Source organism: Canis lupus, chromosome 9, assembly GCF_011100685.1.
Source record: "Canis lupus familiaris isolate Mischka breed German Shepherd chromosome 9, alternate assembly UU_Cfam_GSD_1.0, whole genome shotgun sequence".
Lineage (NCBI taxonomy): Eukaryota > Metazoa > Chordata > Mammalia > Carnivora > Canidae > Canis > Canis lupus.
Window position 1 is genome coordinate 47,049,759 of NC_049230.1, and position 21,203 is coordinate 47,070,961.

The window sequence follows — 21,203 nt, forward strand, 5'->3', positions numbered from 1 at the left end:
ATACACATCTAGAAGCTCAATAAACTCCAAGTAGAATAAAAAGAGGATTCTGCAGATGTATCATCATAAAAAAGCTGAAAGGTGAATACTAAGAGAAATCCTGAAAGTAGCAAGAAACCAATAACTACTTACACAGGAACCATAACATTAACAGCTCACTTAGCAAAAACAGTGGGGTCCAGAAGGCAGTGGGATAACATATTTGAAGTATTAAACAAAAGTTAAAAAAAAAAGCCTATCAAACAAGAATCACATGTCCAGTGAAGCTACTTTCCAAAAAAGGAAATATAAAATATTTCTCAGGTCAACAGAACTGAAAGAATTTGTTCCTGCTTCACAGAAAATACTGAAGGAGTTATTTTGAACTGAAAGTATAAGTGACCCCAGGTGTAATTCACATGCACACAAAAAACAAAGAACAGTGGTAAAGGCAATTAAGCAAATATAAAACACAGTATAAATGCTTATTTTCTCCTTTTTGCCTGAATCAATTTACAAACCAAGTTTACAGAATAATATGTATGTGATATATTGTTGAGTCTATAGCCTATAGATGTATATAATATGTGTGTAATATATTGTCAATAGCAGCACAAAGAATGTCAATGGGATCAAAGCTGTACTGATGAAGGAAATGACTACAGAGGGTAAAGTAATAATTATAACAATATATGGTTCAGCTTGTAAACTAATAGATGTTATACTATAACCATAATAGTAGAAAAAAGAGGGAAAAGAGAATAGATCTACATAAGAATAATGTTCCTATACATCACTGGAATTAAGCTAGTATAGGCCTGAAGTGCTTCTCACATTTTAAGATGTATATAGAAGAACCTAGAGCAACCACTGAAACGAACAATCCAAACCTTAAAGAATATAGTTTCAAAATCATTAAAGAAATTAAAATGCTATATTAGAAACTATTCACTTAATGGAAAAGAAATCAGTTAAAGGAGGAATAGAGGCAAAAAGACATGAGACGTGTAGGAAATGTTGTTATTTCTTGGTCTTTGTGTTCTTTGACACTTGCCCTATCCTACATTTTGCTTGAATGTCTGTTCTCCACAATACTGTGAGTGCTTCAAGAGCAGAGATGGTAGCATTACTTGTACCCCAGGACCTTGCATGGCATCAGACACAGCATAGGATCAACATATGAAGGTGGAACTGAACTGTACAGGGTATTAGGCATTGTGTGCATTCGAGATAAATGAATGAAGTACAGTGATCAGCTCAATAACTTAAATGAATCAGCAATACTACAGATAAAATGCAGTAATTAGAAAAATCAGCCAGGGTGACAGAGGAAGTAGGCCTGTTCTGGAATTTCAATCTGGAATATGATGAATTTGAAGTAGCAGTAGGACAAACAAATGCAGATGTATGGAAGATGAGTAACCCAAGAGATTAAAATTACTTGGGGCTCCAGTTTGGGGGAAGAGCAGAAGGCCCAGCAGTTAACAAATGAATAGATTTGTTATCTTCACAAAGTTGAATCCCCATGTACCCAGTGTGGGTGGTACAGTGGGGGGCGGGGGGGGAGGACATTTTGAATCTGAAGTTTGGGTTCAAGTCCTAGTGTAACACATACAACTGTTTTTCTGAACAACTACCCCTTTGGAGCACTGATTAGAAAATGTGTTGCGTTTTATATATGTTAAAATATTGTATTTAGTTCACACAATATCACAAGTTGACTCTAATATTCCAACTTCTTGAATATGAGTTAATGAGCTTACCAAGTTGCTCAACCAGGAACTGATAGAGTCAGAATGAGAGTGCCCCTCTTATTCCTCCAAAGTCCATGCCCTCATCACTTTGCCATACAATAAATAAGACAATGCCTAGCCTAATGGAGGTTTGGAGAAGAGCTGAAATACTGTACACAGATGTACTTCTCCAACCTAAATGGGAATGACTGTAAAGGAAGTCCTATTCTTAATTTTTTCTCCAATTTCTGACTATTTTCCACTTCCTCCAGTAGGAAACCCTGCTCTCAGGACAAAGAGACATCAGGGGCCCTAGTCACCTCTTCATCCCCAGCCTGGCTCTGCCCACCTGTGTCTGCAGAGAGTGACCTAGATGCAGATCCATTTGTGGCTGGCTCCTGGGTCCTGTTTACCTGGGGAGAGATGAGTGACAGAAAGTAGCATCATGGACTTCCCATACATGGAGTATGATTTGTCCAAGTCAGCAGCTAGGGAGTAAAATAGAGACAAAGAGAAGAGCTAGTGCTCTGCCAATGAAGGGGGCTGGTGGGGAAGTGGATTCTCTATCACAAAAGGCATTCAAACATTATCCCAGAGGCTGAGTGGTCATTTCAGAGCTGATGCAAGCATTTAGTGGAGGTAGGTGTAGTTAAGATCTCTTTGAACTCTGAGATTCCAAACTGTAAGAGTAATCATGTGATAGACCTCTGGCATTTGAGTGAAAGTGGGAGTAATTATTAGCACAGGCTCTAGAGACTTTTTGTATATACAGCTTCCCACATTTGTTATTTGTTACTGTAAAATTCACCTATGGTTCAACACCATGAATGAGATCATTTATTCTCCCAGTACTTAAGAGAGGGTTTTAACTGAAGAGATCTGTCCAAGGTGGTGGAATGATTTAGTGGCAGGGATGAGGCTTTGACCAGGAGTTCCAAACCACATGTTTGCTTTGTTAGTCCAGAACTGGGAGGAGTAACCCTGAAAACTTGAGACTAGCAAAAGAAGGACTGCTTGCCTCTTAGAAAAATAGTTGACTGATAATGGGGACTGATGGGCTAATTCCAGAGACCACTCCAAGACCCCTGCCCCCCAAATGGCCTAAGGATGAAAACAAGCATGATGGTAATTCCCAGAGTGACCCCAACCCTGAGCACACCGGCCACCACCTCAGTTTCTGTCCTGGAGACAAAGGTCTTTCACCTTCTTAGACCTTATCAAAAAGAAGCATACATACAAAGAAATAAGATACCAAAGGCGAGAACCAACAGATGAAATGCATACAGGGACTCCAGACAATATAATAATCAGACACAGAAAAAAACCCCAAAGATTTTCGTTTATGAGCTAAAACCAAGCCTGAAAATTTGGATAGGAATTTTGACAAATTGACAAAATGTGAATAACCAGAACTCACATAAAAAACACATTGTTAGCATTTCACACTTATGTCCTCTTGCAGCCACTGTTCCTGCAAGACTAACCACTCCTAATAGCATAATTTACTTTTACCCATATTTTACTTTATATAAATGAAGTTACATCATTTGCGCCTATTTCACTTAACGTTATATATGTGAAGTTTATCCATATTGCTGCATGTGGTTATAAATAATTCATTACTGTATAATGTTCTGTTATGTGACTATACCACTAAAAGAAATCCATTCTATCTTGATAAGTACTAACAGTTTCCATTTTTGGCTGTTATGAATAGTGCAGCTATGCATACTCTTGGGCATCTATACTTTGTGCTAAGTGATTTATTGTTTTAACTTTAACATTTAGATGTGTTATTAATCTAGAACTGATTATGATATTTGGTGAGGTAGAGGTCAAAATACATTTTTCCCCCACAAGTGTGGATATCCAGCTAAATATTAAATATGGTGTATTTTTCTGTTTTTTTTATTTTAAAAATTATTATATTTTTTTTCCAAATTTTTATTGAAATTCCAGTCGGTTAATATATAGTGTAATATTAGTTTCAGGTGTAGAATTTAGTGATTCATCATGTGTATAGAACACCCAGTGCTTATCACCACAAGTGCCCTCCTTAATATCCATCACCCTCTTAACCCATCCCCCTGCCCACCTCCCCTCCAGTACCTTCAGTTTGTTCTCTATAGTTAAGAGTCTGCTTCTTGGTTTGCCTTTCTTTTTTCCCCCCTATGCTCATAAGACCTAAATGTGAATAGGAAACCATCAAAATCCTAGAGGAGAACACAGGCAGTAGCCTCTTTGACAATGGCTGTAGTGACTTCTTACTAGATATATATCCAGAGGAATGTTGAGGAAGCAGAGCAAAACTAAACTATTTCATCAAAATAAAAAAAAAAACAAAAACAAAATAAAAGCTTCTGCACAGCAAAGGAAACAATCAACAAAACTAAAAGGCAATCTACAGAATGGGGGAAGATATTTGCAGACGACATATATGATAAAGGGTTAGTATCCAAAATAATAAAGAACTTACAAAACTGCATACCAAAAAAGCAAGTAATCTAGTTAAAAACTGGGCAGAAGACATGAATAGCCACTTTTCTGAAGAAGACATACAGATGGCTAGCAGATACTTGCTTACTTTAAACAAATAATAATGTGGTATACTCTTCAGAGTAGAGATCTTCTACATCTTTTGCTAGATTTATTCTTGTTTGTGCCTTTTATTAAATATTTCCCAGATTTCAATACCTACAGAAAAGTAATTTTCCATACCAATAATTATATTATGTTATCATATATTTACTAAGCTAGTAAAATGAGTACAACAGTGAAACATTATTGGTGAGACTGTGAGTAAAGAGTATATTTTGATGACAAATTGACAGTATAGAACATGAACTTTAAAATTATTCATATGTATGTGTGGATGTATTTACTTTTAAGAATGTATGTGAGGGGAGTAAATCACATGAAAAATAGTGCATGTTGAAATGATTTTTTTTAATATTCAAAAATTTGAATTAATCCTCAAACAGTACAGTAGGGTAATCTTTGACAAAACTATGGTGTGAGGGTGTGTTGACACTTCTTAAAATGTATAGTTATGACACGTGTTAACTGTGTTGTTACAAACATATTCACATACAAAATATAAATATGAAAGAGTAACATAATTTAAGTTAAAAGGTAGAACAAAAAATATTGGTGAATATTTACTTAAGCAGTGAAAGATGCATGTTTATCAATGAATTACGAGAGAGTATAGGACAGTACAAATCTGTGTGTTTTAAGTTAATTGGGTAAATTTTTACTTTAAATCTATCTATCTAGCTAGCTAGATAGCTATTTCATTGGAGTTAGATTTGCCAACATATAGTATAACACCCGGTGCTCATCCTGTCAACTGCCCCCCTCAGTGCCCATCACCCAGTCACCCCATTAGGGCCAACATTAGGCCCAGAGCCCACCAAAGGTCAAATCTCAATTAGAGTCTGTCCAAATTTTCTGTTGTATTGAATATTTTTGAAATATTTGGATCATCAGCCAGGGTTTAAAATTTTTATCACACAGGGATGTGTTTTAACAGGATTTGATATACATATTGTTAAAGTGTTTGCAGTGTTTGTTCAGTCCTGCCAGGTATTCAAGGTGCACTGAAAGGGAAATTCTGTCTTCCTGATGCTGGTATCTGAAGAGTTCTGATGCAATCTGGATCCCTTTCCTTTCGAAGAGAAGTTTACAAAAAGCTTGCCCCAGAGCTTCAAGTCCCAGAACAGTCTAGGTCAGGAATTACCTTCACATAAAATCACCTTTCAAAGCATGGAGTAATGCAAGGGTAATGTTCATTTATCTGATAACTCTGGTTATAAGAAACATTCGGACAGGCCTTCACTTGTACTGGTATTGCCAGTGACATCCCAATACCAGTCTGCAAATATCCTCAGCAGACAAAGGATATTTTGGGGACTTGTTACTTGTGTTGTACAGCAGAGAGATTTGTCGTCTATAGGACTTCCAAATCCTGTAAACGAAGCATTTCAGTGTTGTCATTTTCAGCTATAGACCATCCCACGATTATTGCTTTTACTTTTTCTATTAAGAGATGGCTCTGTATGTCAATTATTTTTCAATAAAATTGGGGGAAAAGGAAAAAATATGCACACGCCCGAGGCCCTGAACACTGGCTTGGAAGCCAGCAGGCCGGGTCTGCAGTGTGTCCAGTGTGTCGGGCGAGGTGTGTGTGGTAGATCCGATCTGCGGGCAGCCGGGCCCCTCCGCTACAGGATGGCGGTGCTGCAGGGAGGTGTGGTGCGTCTGATGGGGGCAGTGGGGCTGCTGGAAGTGAGGCTGGGAGGCCGACTGCAGCTCACTCAGCCCGCCGGCCCGGACCCTGCCTGTGCTGTTTGTTGGCCTCCTTGACATCGTTATCATGTGCGATCAATAGCGGTTCAATGCACTGCACTAAAAAGTCCCAGGAGTAAGCAGGAAGAGGATGCAGTCTTGTGAGCCACGTTGGAGAAGGACGAAGTATAATCCTTGAAGAAGCCACACATGCAGCAGCTTGCAAAGATACTTCCAGGAAATAATCTGCATCCTTGGCCATGTAGAGTTTCTTTTTTTCCCCAAGCAAATCATCGGCCAGCCATCATGAAGCTCTGTTTGGTGTACTGCTCCGGAGAGATAATACTCCATGAAATGGGCAGCTGCTGGAAGGCAGAAGTTCCACTGAAAGGTTTCTAATAATAGCAGTTCCATATGTAGCAAATTTTGCTCTGTTAATAACAGATTCCTATTAGTTAGTCATACAACCCAGGCTGTTGAGCTGTTCCAGCTTGGGCACGCTATCTTCTTTTTCTTCAGGTTTACTTGCTAACAGTGGACAGGAAAGTGCAACTAAATGCTGCTGCTGGATAGAGAGGACATATCGATCCATAAATGTCCGGCAAATAGCAAGATGTTGGGCAGAAGGGCAGAGGGTGAAGCGATTGCTCACCAATGGCAATCAGGTCAGCAAACTACCTTCTGAGACGCAGTGGAGGGGACGGACTGGCCTTTGTAGGAAGGCAACTTCACGCTTGACGTCCCCGCCACCACTTTCCCTCCAGCTCCATGGGACCGGGCTGCGGCCTGGCCAGACGCAACTTCGGGGGGAACCTTGGCGCTCACAGCCCCAGCCCCGTGGGCGGGGGAAGCCGGCCCGAAGCGCCCGCCTCAGCTGGGGCCCAGCACCAGCTCAGCCGCCCGTTCTCCATCTCTGTTGTGATCTTCTTTTATGTTTCCTTCCCTTCCCCTATGTTCATCTGTTTTGTTTCTTCCACATATAAGCAAAATCATATATTTGTCTTTCTCAGACTGACTTATTTTTGTTCAGCATAATATACTCTTAGTTCCATTCATATTCTTGCAAATGGCAAGATTTTATTATTTTTGATGGCTAATATTCATATATGTTCATATGAATTCATATATAAATAGAGTCATATATATACCACTTCTTCTTTATTCATTCATCAGTCATGGACATTTGGGCTCTTTCCATAATTGGCTATTGTTGATAGTGCTGCTACAAAGGGTGGGATGCATGTGCCTCTTTGAGATGCTATTTTTATAACCTTTAGATAAATACCAGTAGTGCAGTTGCTGAGTCATAGGGTAGTTCTATTTGTAACTTTTTGAGGAACCTCCACACAGTTTTCCAGAGTGGCCGCACCAGTTTGCATTCCCACCAACAGTGCAAGAGGATTCCCCTTTCTCTGCATCCTCTCCAACATCTTTTGCTTCCTGAATTGTTCATTTTAGCCATTCTCTGTGGTGTGAGGTGGTATTTCTTTGTGGTTTTGATTTATATTTCCCTGATGATGAGTGATGTTGAGCATTTTTCCATGTGTCTGTTGGCCATGTGTATGTCCTCCTTGGAGAAATGTCTATTCATGTCTCCTGCCCATTTCTTAACTGGATTATTTATATTCTGGGTGTTGATCTTGATGAATTCTTTATAGATTCTGGATACTAGCCCTTTATCCGATAAGTACATTTGGAAATACCTTCTTCACTTATCTTCTCCATTCAGGACACTCATTTATTCGATCTGTTGTATTTCAGTTTTGTTGATTGTTCCCTTCACTATGCAGAAGCTTTTTATCTTGATGAAGTCCCAATAGTTCATTTTTACTTTTGTGTCTCTTGTTTTTGGAGATATGTCTAGGTAGAAGTTCTCTCCTCTAAGATTTTGATGGATTCCTGTCTCACATTTAGGTCTTTCATCCATTTTGAATTTATTTTTGTGAATGGTGTAAGAAAGTGGTCCAGTTTTATTCTTCTGTATGTTGCTGTCAGTTTTCCCAACACCATCTGTTGAAGAGACTGTCTTTTTCCCATTGTATATTCTTTCCTGCTTTGTCGGATATTAGTTGGCCATAGAGTTGAGTGCCCATGTCTGGGTTCTCTATTAGTGTCCATTGATCTATGTGTCTGTTTATGTGCTAGTACCATACTGTCTTGATCACAGCTTTGTAATACAGCTTGAAGTCTGGAGTTGTGATGCCTCCTGCTTCAGTTTTCTTTTTCAACATTCCTTCAGCTATTTGGGGTCTTTTCTGGATCCATACGGATTTTAGGATTGTTTGTTCTAGCTCTTCAAAAAACGCTGGTATTATTTTGCTTAGGATTGCATTGAATGTGTAGACTGCTTTGGGTAGTAGAAATGTATAGACATTTGTTCTTCCAATTCACGAGTATGAAATGTTTTCCCATTTCTTTGTGTCTTCTTCAATTTCCTTCATAAGAGTTCTTCAGTTTTCAGCCTATGAATCTCTTACATTTTTGGTTAGGTTTATTCCTAGGTATCTTATGGTTTTATTTTTTTATTTTTTTTTTAAATATATTTTTTTTAATTTTTATTTATGATAGTCACAGAGAGAGAGAGAGAGAGAGAGAGAGAGAGAGAGAGGCAGAGAGAGAAGCAGGCTCCATGCACCGGGAGCCCGACGTGGGATTCGATCCCGGGTCTCCAGGATCGCGCCCTGGGCCAAAGGCAGGCGCCAAACCGCTGCGCCACCCAGGGATCCCTCTTATGGTTTTAGATGCAATTATAAATGAGATCAATTCCTTGATTTCTCTTTCTGCTGCTTCATTATTGGTGTATAGAAATGCAACATTTCTGTAAATTGATTTTTTATTCTATGACTTTGTTGAATTCATGAATCAGTTCTAACAACTTTTTTGGTGGAGTCTTTCAGGTTTTCTATATAGTGTATTATGTCATCTGTGAAGAGTGAAAGTTTGAGTTCTTCCTTGCCAAATTGGATACCTTTTATTTCTTTTTGTTGTCTGATTGCTGAGGCTAGGACTTTCAGTACTGTGTTGAGCAATAATGGTGAGAGTGGACATCCCTGTCGTGTTCCTGACCTTCGGGGAAAACTTTTTCCCCATTGAGTATGATATTAGCAGGGTAGCTGGCTATCAACAATTGACTTCTACTGGAGGAGATATTATCTACAGTAATCACAACCTATGTCATTAAGCATGTAACCAGATACTTGAAGGGAAATAAACAAAAATAAAAATAGCATTGCATAGTAGATTTTTATTTTCTTATGGAATCTAATTACCTTATTGTACATGTATTTGCCAAAACTTTTACCAGCCTAGCTTTCCAAGTTTCCACAATAATCAATGTCTTATGAAAATATTGGCCTGAGCTGATTTTGGGAGCAATACAGAACAGTGTGAGCTGAGAGCCACATATATTATGAACTGGTGACAGTGTTCCTGAATGCTACAATAAATAAATTTGAACTTTATTCTGCAGGCATTGTAAGGCTGTTGGACATTTCTAATAGGGTGGTAGTTACATTCAATGGAGATTAATCTGATTGTGATGTGCAGAATGGATAGAATGGGGGAGATTGGAGACTGAGGAATGTTTAGGAGGGGGTTTCAATCATTTATCTAAGAGACTATGAACTATCCATAAAATCACTCTTTCCTGGTCCCTAATTGTATGAATGCTACCATGCCACTAGAGTTCAGCACATATTAATGATGCCAGGCATTATGCCAAATGGTAAACATTGGTGTTGCAAAGATGAAATTGACCTGGTGAGAAACCTGGGTGTCATTATATACCCATTTTTCTTCTTCTTCATCTGCATCCAAATACTACCAAACCCTGGTGATTTTTGCTTTGTTAGTATAGTGAAAACTTACCCATTTCTTTTTGTTTGTCCACTGTCCTTGATTCCACTGCCACTACCTTCATTCAGGACACTCATTTATCACTTAGATTTGGGCATTCTTCTTGCCTATAGACATACCCACCTGCCATCTGGTCTCCTCACCACAGAAAGAATGGGATTTTTACAAATTATATCTGATTTTGTCACTCCTTCAGGGTTTCTCATTACTCTCAGGATAAACTCTAAACTTCTTCATATGGCCCGAAGACCCTTGATCATACTGGTGTTTATTATCGATGTCTCCATTGATTCAAGAACCTCCTTCTCCATTCTACACCCTATCTGCACAATTATATTTTCAATTACTTAGAAGATCTAGATACTTTTTCAGCCTTGGGGTTTTTCCTATCTTACTCTCTTGTGCTAGAATAGAATAGTCTTCTCTTAGGTCTCAGCTTAGTTGTCATTTCTTCAAGGAAATCTTCCCTGACCTATCATCTTACTAACAAACTCAGTTTTACATACCCCTTCTGATTCTGTGTATTCCCCATCACAGCATGTGTCACTCTGGTTTGTGACAGTCTATTTACTTGTCTGTGTCCTCCATTCTACTGTATCTTTAAGAGTAGCTTAAGAAAATGTCTATTTTGTTCATCTTTGAAATCTAGCATTAGCTCTGAGTCTGACACAATATAGGTGCTCAGTAAGTTTATGTTAATAAATAAACCTCAAGGAGGGACACCTGGGTGGCTCAGTGGTTGGGCATCTGCCTTCGGCTCAGGACGTGATCCTGGAGTTCCGGGATCAAGTCCCACGTTGGGCTCCCTACATGGGCCTGCTTCTCCCTCTGCCTGTGTCTCTCCCTCCCTCCATCTCTCTCTGTGTCTCTCATGAATAAATAAATAAAATCTTTAAAAAATCTCCTACATATTTAAAAAAAATAAACCTCAAGTAATAGAAAGAATTGAAAGGGGGAATTGGATAGATGTAATATCAGACAGAGGGAATTGGCTGGATCTTTTGATTAGTAGTTTCACACATAGCTTTTAGTTAATAAAGTCCTGGTCATAGGAATATGTAAGAAACATTATGGTTACAGAGACACAAAGATGTCAAACAAAACAAATATACTTTTTCTAGGTAAAATTCTGGGAATGGAACACTGTTTCATCTGAGGAATTAACTCACAGAATCCGTTTTCTACCTTGCTCCTTTTTCCCTCCAAAGTTCAACATGTCCTATGAATTTGTCAGCCCTAGCTGCACCCACTGGAATTACTGTTCACCAGGTAATAGTGGTATCTTCTTTTCTTCCTGACCATGAATATTTCTTACCAAACTATCTTTCTCTTGTATGTAGATACTGAAGGGCATGTTGCATGCTGTTGGCATTAAAAAAATCCATTAATCATTAAAATCCATTAAAAATTAAAAAATCCATCAGAGGAAAAAAATTGAAAGCCCAGAAACAGCACAGTAAATAACAGATTTTGTTCTGCTAACGATGGTAGTGTCAACTGGTAGGAAAAGAAAGGGATATTGAACAGATGGTACTGGGACAAGCTGGTTGACTCTATAGGGAAAATGAATTTAGATTCACACCTCACAGTGTTTACTGCATAAATTTCAGGTGGTTAAAGCATTATATATAGATACAACTATAAGGCAACCAAAAGAAAATACAGCATAATAGTTTCTGATCTTGGGACAAGGGTGGCCTAAAAAACCCCAAAACAATGGAACCAACAATAAAAGAAAAGAAAATGTAATCAAATTAATTTAAAAATTATCCTTTTAAAGAAAAAGATTACACAGAAAGTGAAAAGACAAGCAAAAATGTGGGGAGCTATTTTCAACATATATTATGGAACCAATATTCTTTTTTTTTTTTTTTTTTTAACCAATATTCTTTTAAAAATATATTGGTGACAGGAGATTTACAGTTTATTTATTTATTTATATTTATTTATTTATTTATTTATTTATTTATTTGAGAGAGAGTGAGAGAGCACACAAGCAGGGGGAGGGGCAGAGGGAGAAGCAGACTCCCTGCTATGCAGGTAGCCCGATGAGGTGCTCAATCTCAGGACCCTGGGATCATGACCCAAACTGAAGGCAGGCGCTTAACTGACTGAGCCACCCAGGTACTCCAAGAATTAATATTCTTAAAAGATAACCAATAATTTTTAATCAATTGGTAAAAGATAACCCCCAATAGAAAAATGAATAAATAACCACTAACTCTTAGGTCACATCCAGCAAGGGCAGAGCCTGGATCTAGCCTCAGTGTTTAATTCTAAGACCTGTGCTCCTTCTACTCCACTCGTGGTCTCCTTAAGTCACCACAATTTGTCTACTAGCAGGTAACATCTGCAAGGTCATCTACTGTGTGCCATTGACCAAAATGTGATCATGATAGGTGGTGTTGCCCCCACTCTCTCTTAAGAGTCCTCGCACTACTCTGGACCTATGTTTACTAGATTCTGTATTCTCCACAACCCTTAGATAGAGTTGTCTGTGTAGTGGAGGAGTAATGGGGCTCACTGCATATTTGCACACAGCTGCATCCCTTCTAGGTACAGTTACTTCTGTGGTTCCCTGGCCTCCACAGCCGCTGGTTTTCCATTGCCTGAAGCTGACCCTCACCTCTTCCTCAGTCAGGACAGGGGTGGTTTATTGGCTTAAGGCAGATCAAAAGGGTCTCAGAATCCCCACCCTTGTCAGAGGGAGTCTCTTGACTGTTTCTGACTCAGCAGGCAGAAACCCTAACTTCCCCACTAACTTTCTTTTTAACTCCCCAAGTCACAGACCAGAGACCATGCTTTCTCTTTTCTTTCCATGTTTGCTATAGTTTGCTCTCAACTTTGAGGCCATCTCTTCTGTAAAAGTACTCAGCACTTCATCCAAACATAAAACTCATTCAGAGCTTTGTCTTTTCTTTTAAGATGGGGTCAGTGGGCATTTCCCCAGGCTTGTTATAAAATATAACTCCTGAGACTCAAATTCATTCTCATATTTTATATGGCTGTGTGTTTTTTTAACATACACATTTTCTGTATGTATAATCGCTCTGTTGAGCGATTATAATTTTTGGTGAATGTAACTTGGAAGTCCTCTGAAGTCAGGTTCACATTTGAAAACAGAAACAAAATTTAGAGAACCCCTGTTCCCCACAAGTACATATAGCGAGGAAAAAAGTAAAAGTTACAAGGTTAGAAACAGGGAATGAGGTGGTAGTTGGGGACTGAATGATCAGGAACATTTCCAACTCTTATTCCTATATTGATCCTGAATGTAACACTTTATTCCACTTCCCAAAATAATATATATATTTTTGGCTGGTGCATTTATTAAAAATCCTGGAAGAATAAATGGGAAACCAATAATCTAATAATATTACAAGTGGTTACTTGTTAGAGGTATGAGAATTGGGTGGTTGAGACACAGGAGAGGGAGAGACGTTTTCAGATATATCTTTTAGCTCATTTTGAAGTTTGAACCATGTGTTTGTACTACGTAGGCTCACAAAATGTATAAAGTGAAAAACAGTGCAGTATAATGCAGCCTTTCTTTGCTGGAGGCTCTGTAAATAGTAGAGAAACTTCTTTGGTTGGAGCCATATCCTTTTAATGCTTTAATGTGGTGTGTGGGCATGAGTATGTATGTTCATGTATTTGTGTATGTGTGTGGGTGTGTGAGTGCATTTGTGTCTCTTTCAGAGGCTAGAGGTTGAGTGTTCTTCTATAGCATAATGACTCTTACTGTCTATAAGAGTTTAAGGACCTGGCTCTCTGCCTCTAAAGTAGTGCACTATCATCATTGTTGCTACAGGACTGTTTGTGAGAGATGGGCAGCCAGCTGACCACATTGTGGGATGGACACAGGAGAAAGGGGAAGAAAATAAGCAGAATGGAGTCATGTATCTTCCTCTCTAGCTCTTACCTGGTTGCTTTTGCCAATCACTAAGGATGTTACTGGCAGGCTTTAGTTATTTACTTTTTCTAAACCTGCATGGCATGTTTTGAATTTCTTTTTCTTTTGTAGCACATAAGAATGTGCTTCTGTTGAGAATTGTTTCACTTTTTTTCCAGCTAAGTGCCTGCTCAAAATTACTGTGACAATACCTGCTATGTGTTTTAGCTGTTACAAAAAGGAGACATATATGTAGCCTGGTATCAATTCTAGATTGTACAAATGTCTTACTTCCTCCACTAGAATCCTCATTTTGTATCATGGCTCCCTTTCTTGAAATTTAGTTGCTCTACAAGACTCTTAGGCTTGAATCTTATACTCTTATACTCTCTATTTCCGTAACTTATCACTCCACTGTGGTCCATGTGCTCTTATTTTACTTCAAAATCTCCTAACTAACTTTAACTATTTAATTGAATACCTCCACAAAAATGTCCCACAAAAAACTCTTGAAAACATGGAACTAATTTGTCTTAAATGACTTTTTTGTTCACAATTTTCATTAAATGCACCATTGACTTTTTATTGAAGCCTTAATTCCTTGAAGCTATCTCCTTGCTTATTCTTTTCATACTATTTACCACATTCTATTGTTTCTATTTCCATTACCTTTGAGGTTAATACTTATAGCAATGGGACCAGCTGCTCTATGGAACAGATGCTCCAGGACATATTCAGTAGGGCTGATTATTAAATCTTAGTTTCAGGTGCAGTTGTGCTTGGGAAGGAATGAAGGGGTGTCATCCTGTTTGGAGTTTGCATCACCTCCTGAATTGCTGTTTACAGATGACTGGGGGATAGGAGTATCAATCCCATACACAGTAAAAAAAATCTGCAGGTAGCTTTTGATTCCTCCAGAGCTTAGCTACTAATAGCCTACTGTTGACTGGAAACCTTATGAATAATGCAAATAGTTTATTCACACATATTATGTATGTTATATGTACTATACTGTATTCTTATAATAAAGTAAGCTAGAGAAAAATAAAATTTTTATTAAGGGAATCATAAGGAAGCAAAAATACATTCATAGTGCTGTACTATAAAAACTTTGTGTGTAAGTGAAGTTCAAACCCATGTTTGTTCAAGGGTCAACTGTAGATCCTCTTTCTATAGCTTCACTGTTTCTTTAGTTTCTTCTGAGCTGTATAATTTAACTCCTGGTCTCATCAATCTTCTCTGCTCCCTTACTGCTGTCTATCCAATCTTAGCTCAACACAAACTCTCATTATTACTTCATGCAGAGCTTTTATCTATCTATCTATCTATCTATCTATCTATCTATCTATCTATCTATCTATCTAATACCATAAATTCCCCTAGACCCACCATGCAGCCTGAAGTTAGGTCTTTAGTAATAGATCATATCTAACTACATGGTATCCCCAGTTTCATTCTCCTCACTCTCCCCTTTTGAAATTCCCTCTCATACTAAATTCTATCCTCATCTTTGCCTTGCTTTTGTTTATAACACACTGTTATTGAATATATATCTTTTCCCAGAAAGTTTATTTTTTGTTGGTTTAGCTATTTATACCCTTATAAAAGGGTATTAGTAACAATCTTTGGGGATTTACATTTTTAGATATTACTATTATGTAGCTCAGATTCAGTAAAATTTTGGTATGTCTTTGCAGGCCATTCAGAAGAAGGAATTTCTCTACTGGCTGGAGAGACTAACCCAAGTATCAAGGACATTTTCTTGCCTTCATACAATGGGAGGCAAAGAGGGCTATGTCTAGAACTATGTCTTGGGTGACTTTTGTATTTCCATGCCTAATAATAGAGCTTAACAGGAACCACAGCAATATAATAATAATAATAATAATAATAATAATAATAATAATAATAATAGTAACAGTACTATTGTGGACTGAGACCCCTCAGGACTGAAGTTTTGGTTCATCTATGCAGGCGAAGACCAAGTGGCAGCTGTTTGACAGCTCCCCTCAGAGATGTGAGTATCAGACATGTGATCATCCCCCTTCTGAGCTTCCAGTTTCTGGTAACACCACTTTTCCCTTTGTACTTAGGGGAAGTGATTTCTTCCTGCAGTTAATAATCTCTGGACTTTCATATCCATTTCTTTCTCCTTAGTCTTTTTCAGGACAAACCTATGTATCTACTTCCCTCTATTTAAAAAAATGTGTTATTATTATTTTTCTCTTCCAAGTTTTAATTTAAAATCAAGTTAGTCATTATATGGTCTCATTCATTTGGGGAATATAAAAATTAGTGAAAGGGAATAAAGGGAGAGAAAATGAGTGAAAATATCAGTGAGGGTGACAAAACATGAGAGACACCTAACTCTGGGAAATGAACATGGGGTAGTGGAAAGGGAGGTGGGCGAGGAGTTGGGGTGACTGGGTGATGGGCACTGAGCGGGGCATTTGGCGGGATGAGCACTGCGTGTTATGCTAAATGTTGGTAAAGTGAACTCCAATAAAATTTTTTTTAAATAAATAGAATCAAGTTAGTTAACTTATAGCGTAGTGTTGGTTTCAGGAGTAGAATTTAGTGATTCATCACTCACATATAACATCCAGTGCTTATCACAACAAGTGCCTTCCTTAATGCTCATCTCCCATTTAGCCTATCCTTTCAACCACCCTCCTTGCAGCAACCCTTGGTTTGTTCTCTATAGTCTTTTATGGTTTGCCTCCTTCTCTGTTTTTATCTTATTTTATTTTTCCTTCCCTTCTCCATGTTCATTTGTTTTATTTCTTAAATTCCCCATGTAAGTGAAATCCTAAGGTATTTGTCTTTCTTTGACTGACTTATTTCACTTAATATAGTACCCTCTACTATTTCTGTCCATGTCATTGTGAATAGCAAGATTTCATTCTTTTTGATGGCTAGGTAATATTGCAGTGTATATATACACCACATCTTCTTTATTCATTCATCAGTAAGCAGACACTTTGCACTCTTTCCATAGTTTGGCCATGGGTAATAGTGCTGCTATAAACATTGAGGTGCATGTACCCCTTCAATTCTGAACTTTGGTATCCTTTGGATAAATATTTAGTAGAGCAATTGCTGGAGTATGAGGTAGTTGTCTTTTTAAGTTTTTGAGGAAACTCCATACTGATTTCCAGAGTTTGTATTCCCACCAAAAGTGCAAGGGGGTTCCTTTTTCTCTGCATCCTTGCCAGCATCTGTTTCCTGTGTTTCTACTTCCCTGTATTAAATCTTCTTGGTTTAACAATGCCAAATGTGATTCGTGTTTCCTGAATGGGCCTAAGCTGACCAACCCAAACTGACATACCAGCTATATACTGTACTAAAATACTAAGTCTTTTCTAGACTTAGTCCATCTCTGGACATTAGTGTGTGAAGCAATTTAAATTGTAGTATTAAAATGATTTCAGGACAGCATGTTTGACAGAGTCAAAGAGAAATGACGTGACATACTGGTACAGTGATTTTTATTTGCATTATATCCACACACATAGATTCTTATGATCACTGCAGGATACAGTAGAGGAAGTTAACTTCTCTTGTCCAAATTAAACAGAGGAATAGTGAAACATTGATATAGAGCAGCTAAGTGGTATGGAGTTCTCCTAAGAACCTACATTCTCAGGCCTTCTTTTATATTCTTCTCTTTGGCACTTAATATTTCACTATGGGATATATTTGAAACATCTCATATCATTTGGCCTTCTTCTTACCCACCAAAATTAATCTTATTGCATTCATTATTTAAACATAATATTGCAGGATTCATATATTCATTTCATACAAATTTATTAAATAATGACTATATGTCCGCACTGCCTAAGTGCTAAATATACAACAGTGAACAAAACAGATCCCAAATCTTCATATTCTCATGAGGAGAGACAGGCAATAAATTTATATAACATTTTCATTGGCCAACCTTGAAAATTCTCTACATAAAATACTTCCATTCCCTCTGTTTTGGTCAATCATTCACACAGATTCATATGCATTAGTAATCAAATCTTTTTTGGTTGAAAAGAAAATTGGGATAGTTCTCATTCTTGGTGTTTTAGAGACCCAGAATGCATTAAATGGTGAATAACATCATTTTTTGACTTCCAGATTCTTCCAACATGGACAACTAGCTGACAATGTGAATTATCTATAGAAAATAATAATTTCATATTTTTACAGGCAGTTAAAAATAGTAGATAATAAAACAGCTTGCACACTTTCTAAGATACACTCAATTCACCTCTTGAAAGTGTCATGCTGTTTGGAAATATGATATTTAGGGGCAATCGCTTATATATTATTAATATTTTGAGGAAGTCTTATAATTTTCTCACAAACTGAATCAGATCATAGGTTGTGGGGTTCCTTGGTAGGTATTTAGTGACCTGCTAGATTATCTGTTTCTGTAGGAAATATCACCTACATGTCAGGGCTGATCATCCAGAATCAAAGTCTCATCTTCCCTGTGACATACTGGAGAAACAAGGTCATATCATTTTCAATACTGTTCTTTTTTCTGCATCTACTTGGCACCCCAATTTTTTTGTCACTGTAATTTTATTTCATGATGTAATTAATTAAGTCAGCTATTTTTTATTTTAAAATGCAATAACTCAATTAATGAGTATCATTTTGTTAAGATTATAGGTAGAATGTTATGCTCTTTAGAAATAGTCTAGTTTAGGGATGCCTGGGTGGCTCAGTGGTTGAGCGTCTGCCTTCAACTCAGGACAATTCTGGGTCTGGGGATCGAGTCCCACATCGGGCTCCCTGTGGGGAGCCTGCTTCTCCCTCTGTCTATGTCTCTGCCTCTCTCTCATGAATAAATAAATAAAATATTAAAAAAAAGAAATAGTCTAGTTTCAACAACAATACAATAAGAACAAAAGTCTTTGCCAAGGTCATTTCCTTTAAAGATTTTCCTGGATAGATAAATAAAGCTTTTAGTCTGAATATATCTATAATTATGAAATTATAGTTCAGAGAGTGATATTTTCATTTGTTCATCCCATGTTTACACCAAGAATCATGGGTATACTTTACATGACCAAGACTGCGAAAGATACAGTGATTAAGAACTCTTAAGACAATTCTTGCCTTCTGAGGCTTGTAAGCATAGTAGGGATAACTAGCACAATAGTAAAAAAATTGACATTTGAACAGTGACTTATAGTCTTTAAGTCATTGTCTACTGTGATCCTCAAACTTGTGACCATGGTGGGACAGATACTATTATTCCAAATATTTGTTGTAGACGTGGAGCTTCAGAACTTTTCTTTTTTTTTATTTAAAAATTTTTATTTATTTATTTATGATAGACACACAGTGAGAGAGAGAGGCATAGACACAGGCAGAGGGAGAAGCAGGCTCCACACACCAGGAGCCCGACGTGGGATTCGATCCCGGGTCTCCAGGATCGCACCCTGGGCCAAAGGCAGGCGCTAAACCGCTGCGCCACCCAGGGATCCTGCTTCAGAACTTTTCAACTTTACTCTGATTAGAGTAGCTTATCTGGGACATGAACCCAATATTTCTGTGCTGCTAAAAGGACAGTAATCTGTACAAAGAGACAAATTAATGAGATGTGTAATAAATTGTATCTAGATTTCAGAGAAGAGGACTTTGTAGCTGGAAAGATCAAAGGCAGCTTCTTGGAGGGGATGAACTTTAGGGCTGGATTCCCAAGTGCATCATAACTGGTAACTGTATTTTCTAATATGGCCTCATATTTTTTATAAGGAGATTCTCTTGCATAATAGTATCCCCAGGGCAGCCTTCATGTCTCGGTTTCTCAAACTATAAATGAAAGGATTTAACATTGGGGTCACTGCCATGTACATAACAGTTATGATTGCATCCTTTAGGCTGTAACTAGACAGAGGGCGGAAATACATGCCCATGACTGTCCCATAATACAGAAAAACAACTGTGAGGTGGGAACCACAGGTAGAGAAGGCCTTGAGCACACCTTTGGTAGATGGGACCCGTAAGACTGTGGAAAAGACCTGGACATAGGAGATAATGATGCATAGTAATGGCACAGAGAAGACACCAACCCCTAGGTACATCATCCTCACATTAAAGAGGATGTCAGAACAGGACAGCTTAAGCAAAGGGGTAATATCACAGTAGAAGTTGGCTACTTCCTTGTTGCCACAGAAGGACAGCCTGGCTGTGAGCAGAGTGTGGGGGAGGGCATTGGCATTACCAACCACCCAAGACCCAACAACTAGGAGGACACAAGTCCATGGGCTCATGATGGTTGTGTAATGAAGTGGGCGACTGATGGCCACCTGCACGATCATATGCCATTGCAGCCAAGATATAGCTATCTGTGTTGCCCAAGGCAATCATAAAATACAACTGTGTTAGGCATCCACCAAAGGAGATGGCTTTGCTGTGCAAGAGATGATTTGCCAGCATTTTAGGGATGGTTACAGAAGAGAAGAGGATGTCAACAAAGGAGAGGTTGGCAAGGAAAAAGTACATGGGATTGTGAAGGCGAACATCAGAGCGAATGGCCAAGATGATGAGCAAGTTTCCAATCAACGTGATGGGGTAAATGAACAGGAAGAGGGTAAAGAAAAAGTCTTCCTGGTCCTGCTGACCAGTAACTCCCAGGAGGATGAATTCCAGGGTAGAGGATTGGTTGTCTTCCCTCATGGCTCCTTGTTAAGAAAGGGGGAGAAGAATCCAGAATTATTAGTGGAGTTACTGGAATGATCTTCCTTATCCATTAGTTTTGGTTCAAGTGACCAGCAATCTCTATGATGTATTTACTGACTCCAGAGATAGCCGATATTTTGGAGGAATTATCCTTGTTGGTCAGTGGGACTGATTAACAAATAACCCTTGACACTCATGTCTAAGAAGTGAGCGATCTATGAATCAAAGATGCCCATCCTCCTCCATCCCAGAACCACCTCTCAAACACCTAGGATTTAACCAATCAACAATTACTTTATATATTGTATGTGCTAGATACTTTGCTAGGCTTATGGAAAAAGCACAAACGTGCAAAATACATTTTTAATTCACTTATTCAACATGTAAGACATAGTCTTTGTTCTCAGGGACTTTACAATGCAATGGAAAAGCCAAAAGTCACATGCTAATTGTATTACACTTGACAAGGAAGGGGCAGCAAAATGCTGCCAGTGCTGACAAAATACACTGGTGCAAGGGACATGTTATTAGAAGGACAAGCCATGAAATTGGGACTTGTCCAATGCCCAAACTAATAGTGATCCCAGAGTCCCAGAAGTAGCAGGTGTCTATGCTGACATTGGATGATTGTAAGTCACTCAGATCACTGGATTTAGGTCCTAGCAAAAGCAAGCCTAGTGAATTTCCTCCCCAATGTCTCCTTTTCTAGGAATAATTTCACTACCTCCTTTGATAGGTTGTGAAACTCTCTAATATTGATAATCACAAAG

At 38.3% G+C, this 21,203-nt stretch overlaps 1 protein-coding gene and 1 pseudogene across 1 annotated transcript; both read right to left on the bottom strand.

Moving 5' to 3' along the window:
• Nucleotides 1–5,463: 5,463 nt before the first annotated feature.
• LOC100684000 lies at nt 5,464–6,910 on the bottom strand (annotated as a pseudogene).
• Nucleotides 6,911–19,499: 12,589 nt separating this feature from the next.
• Nucleotides 19,500–20,430, bottom strand: OR1A1 (olfactory receptor family 1 subfamily A member 1). The gene is given in 2 exon segments (NM_001256454.1): nt 19,500–20,061; nt 20,063–20,430. Coding segments are annotated over 2 exon segments (930 nt in total).
• Nucleotides 20,431–21,203: the final 773 nt, after the last annotated feature.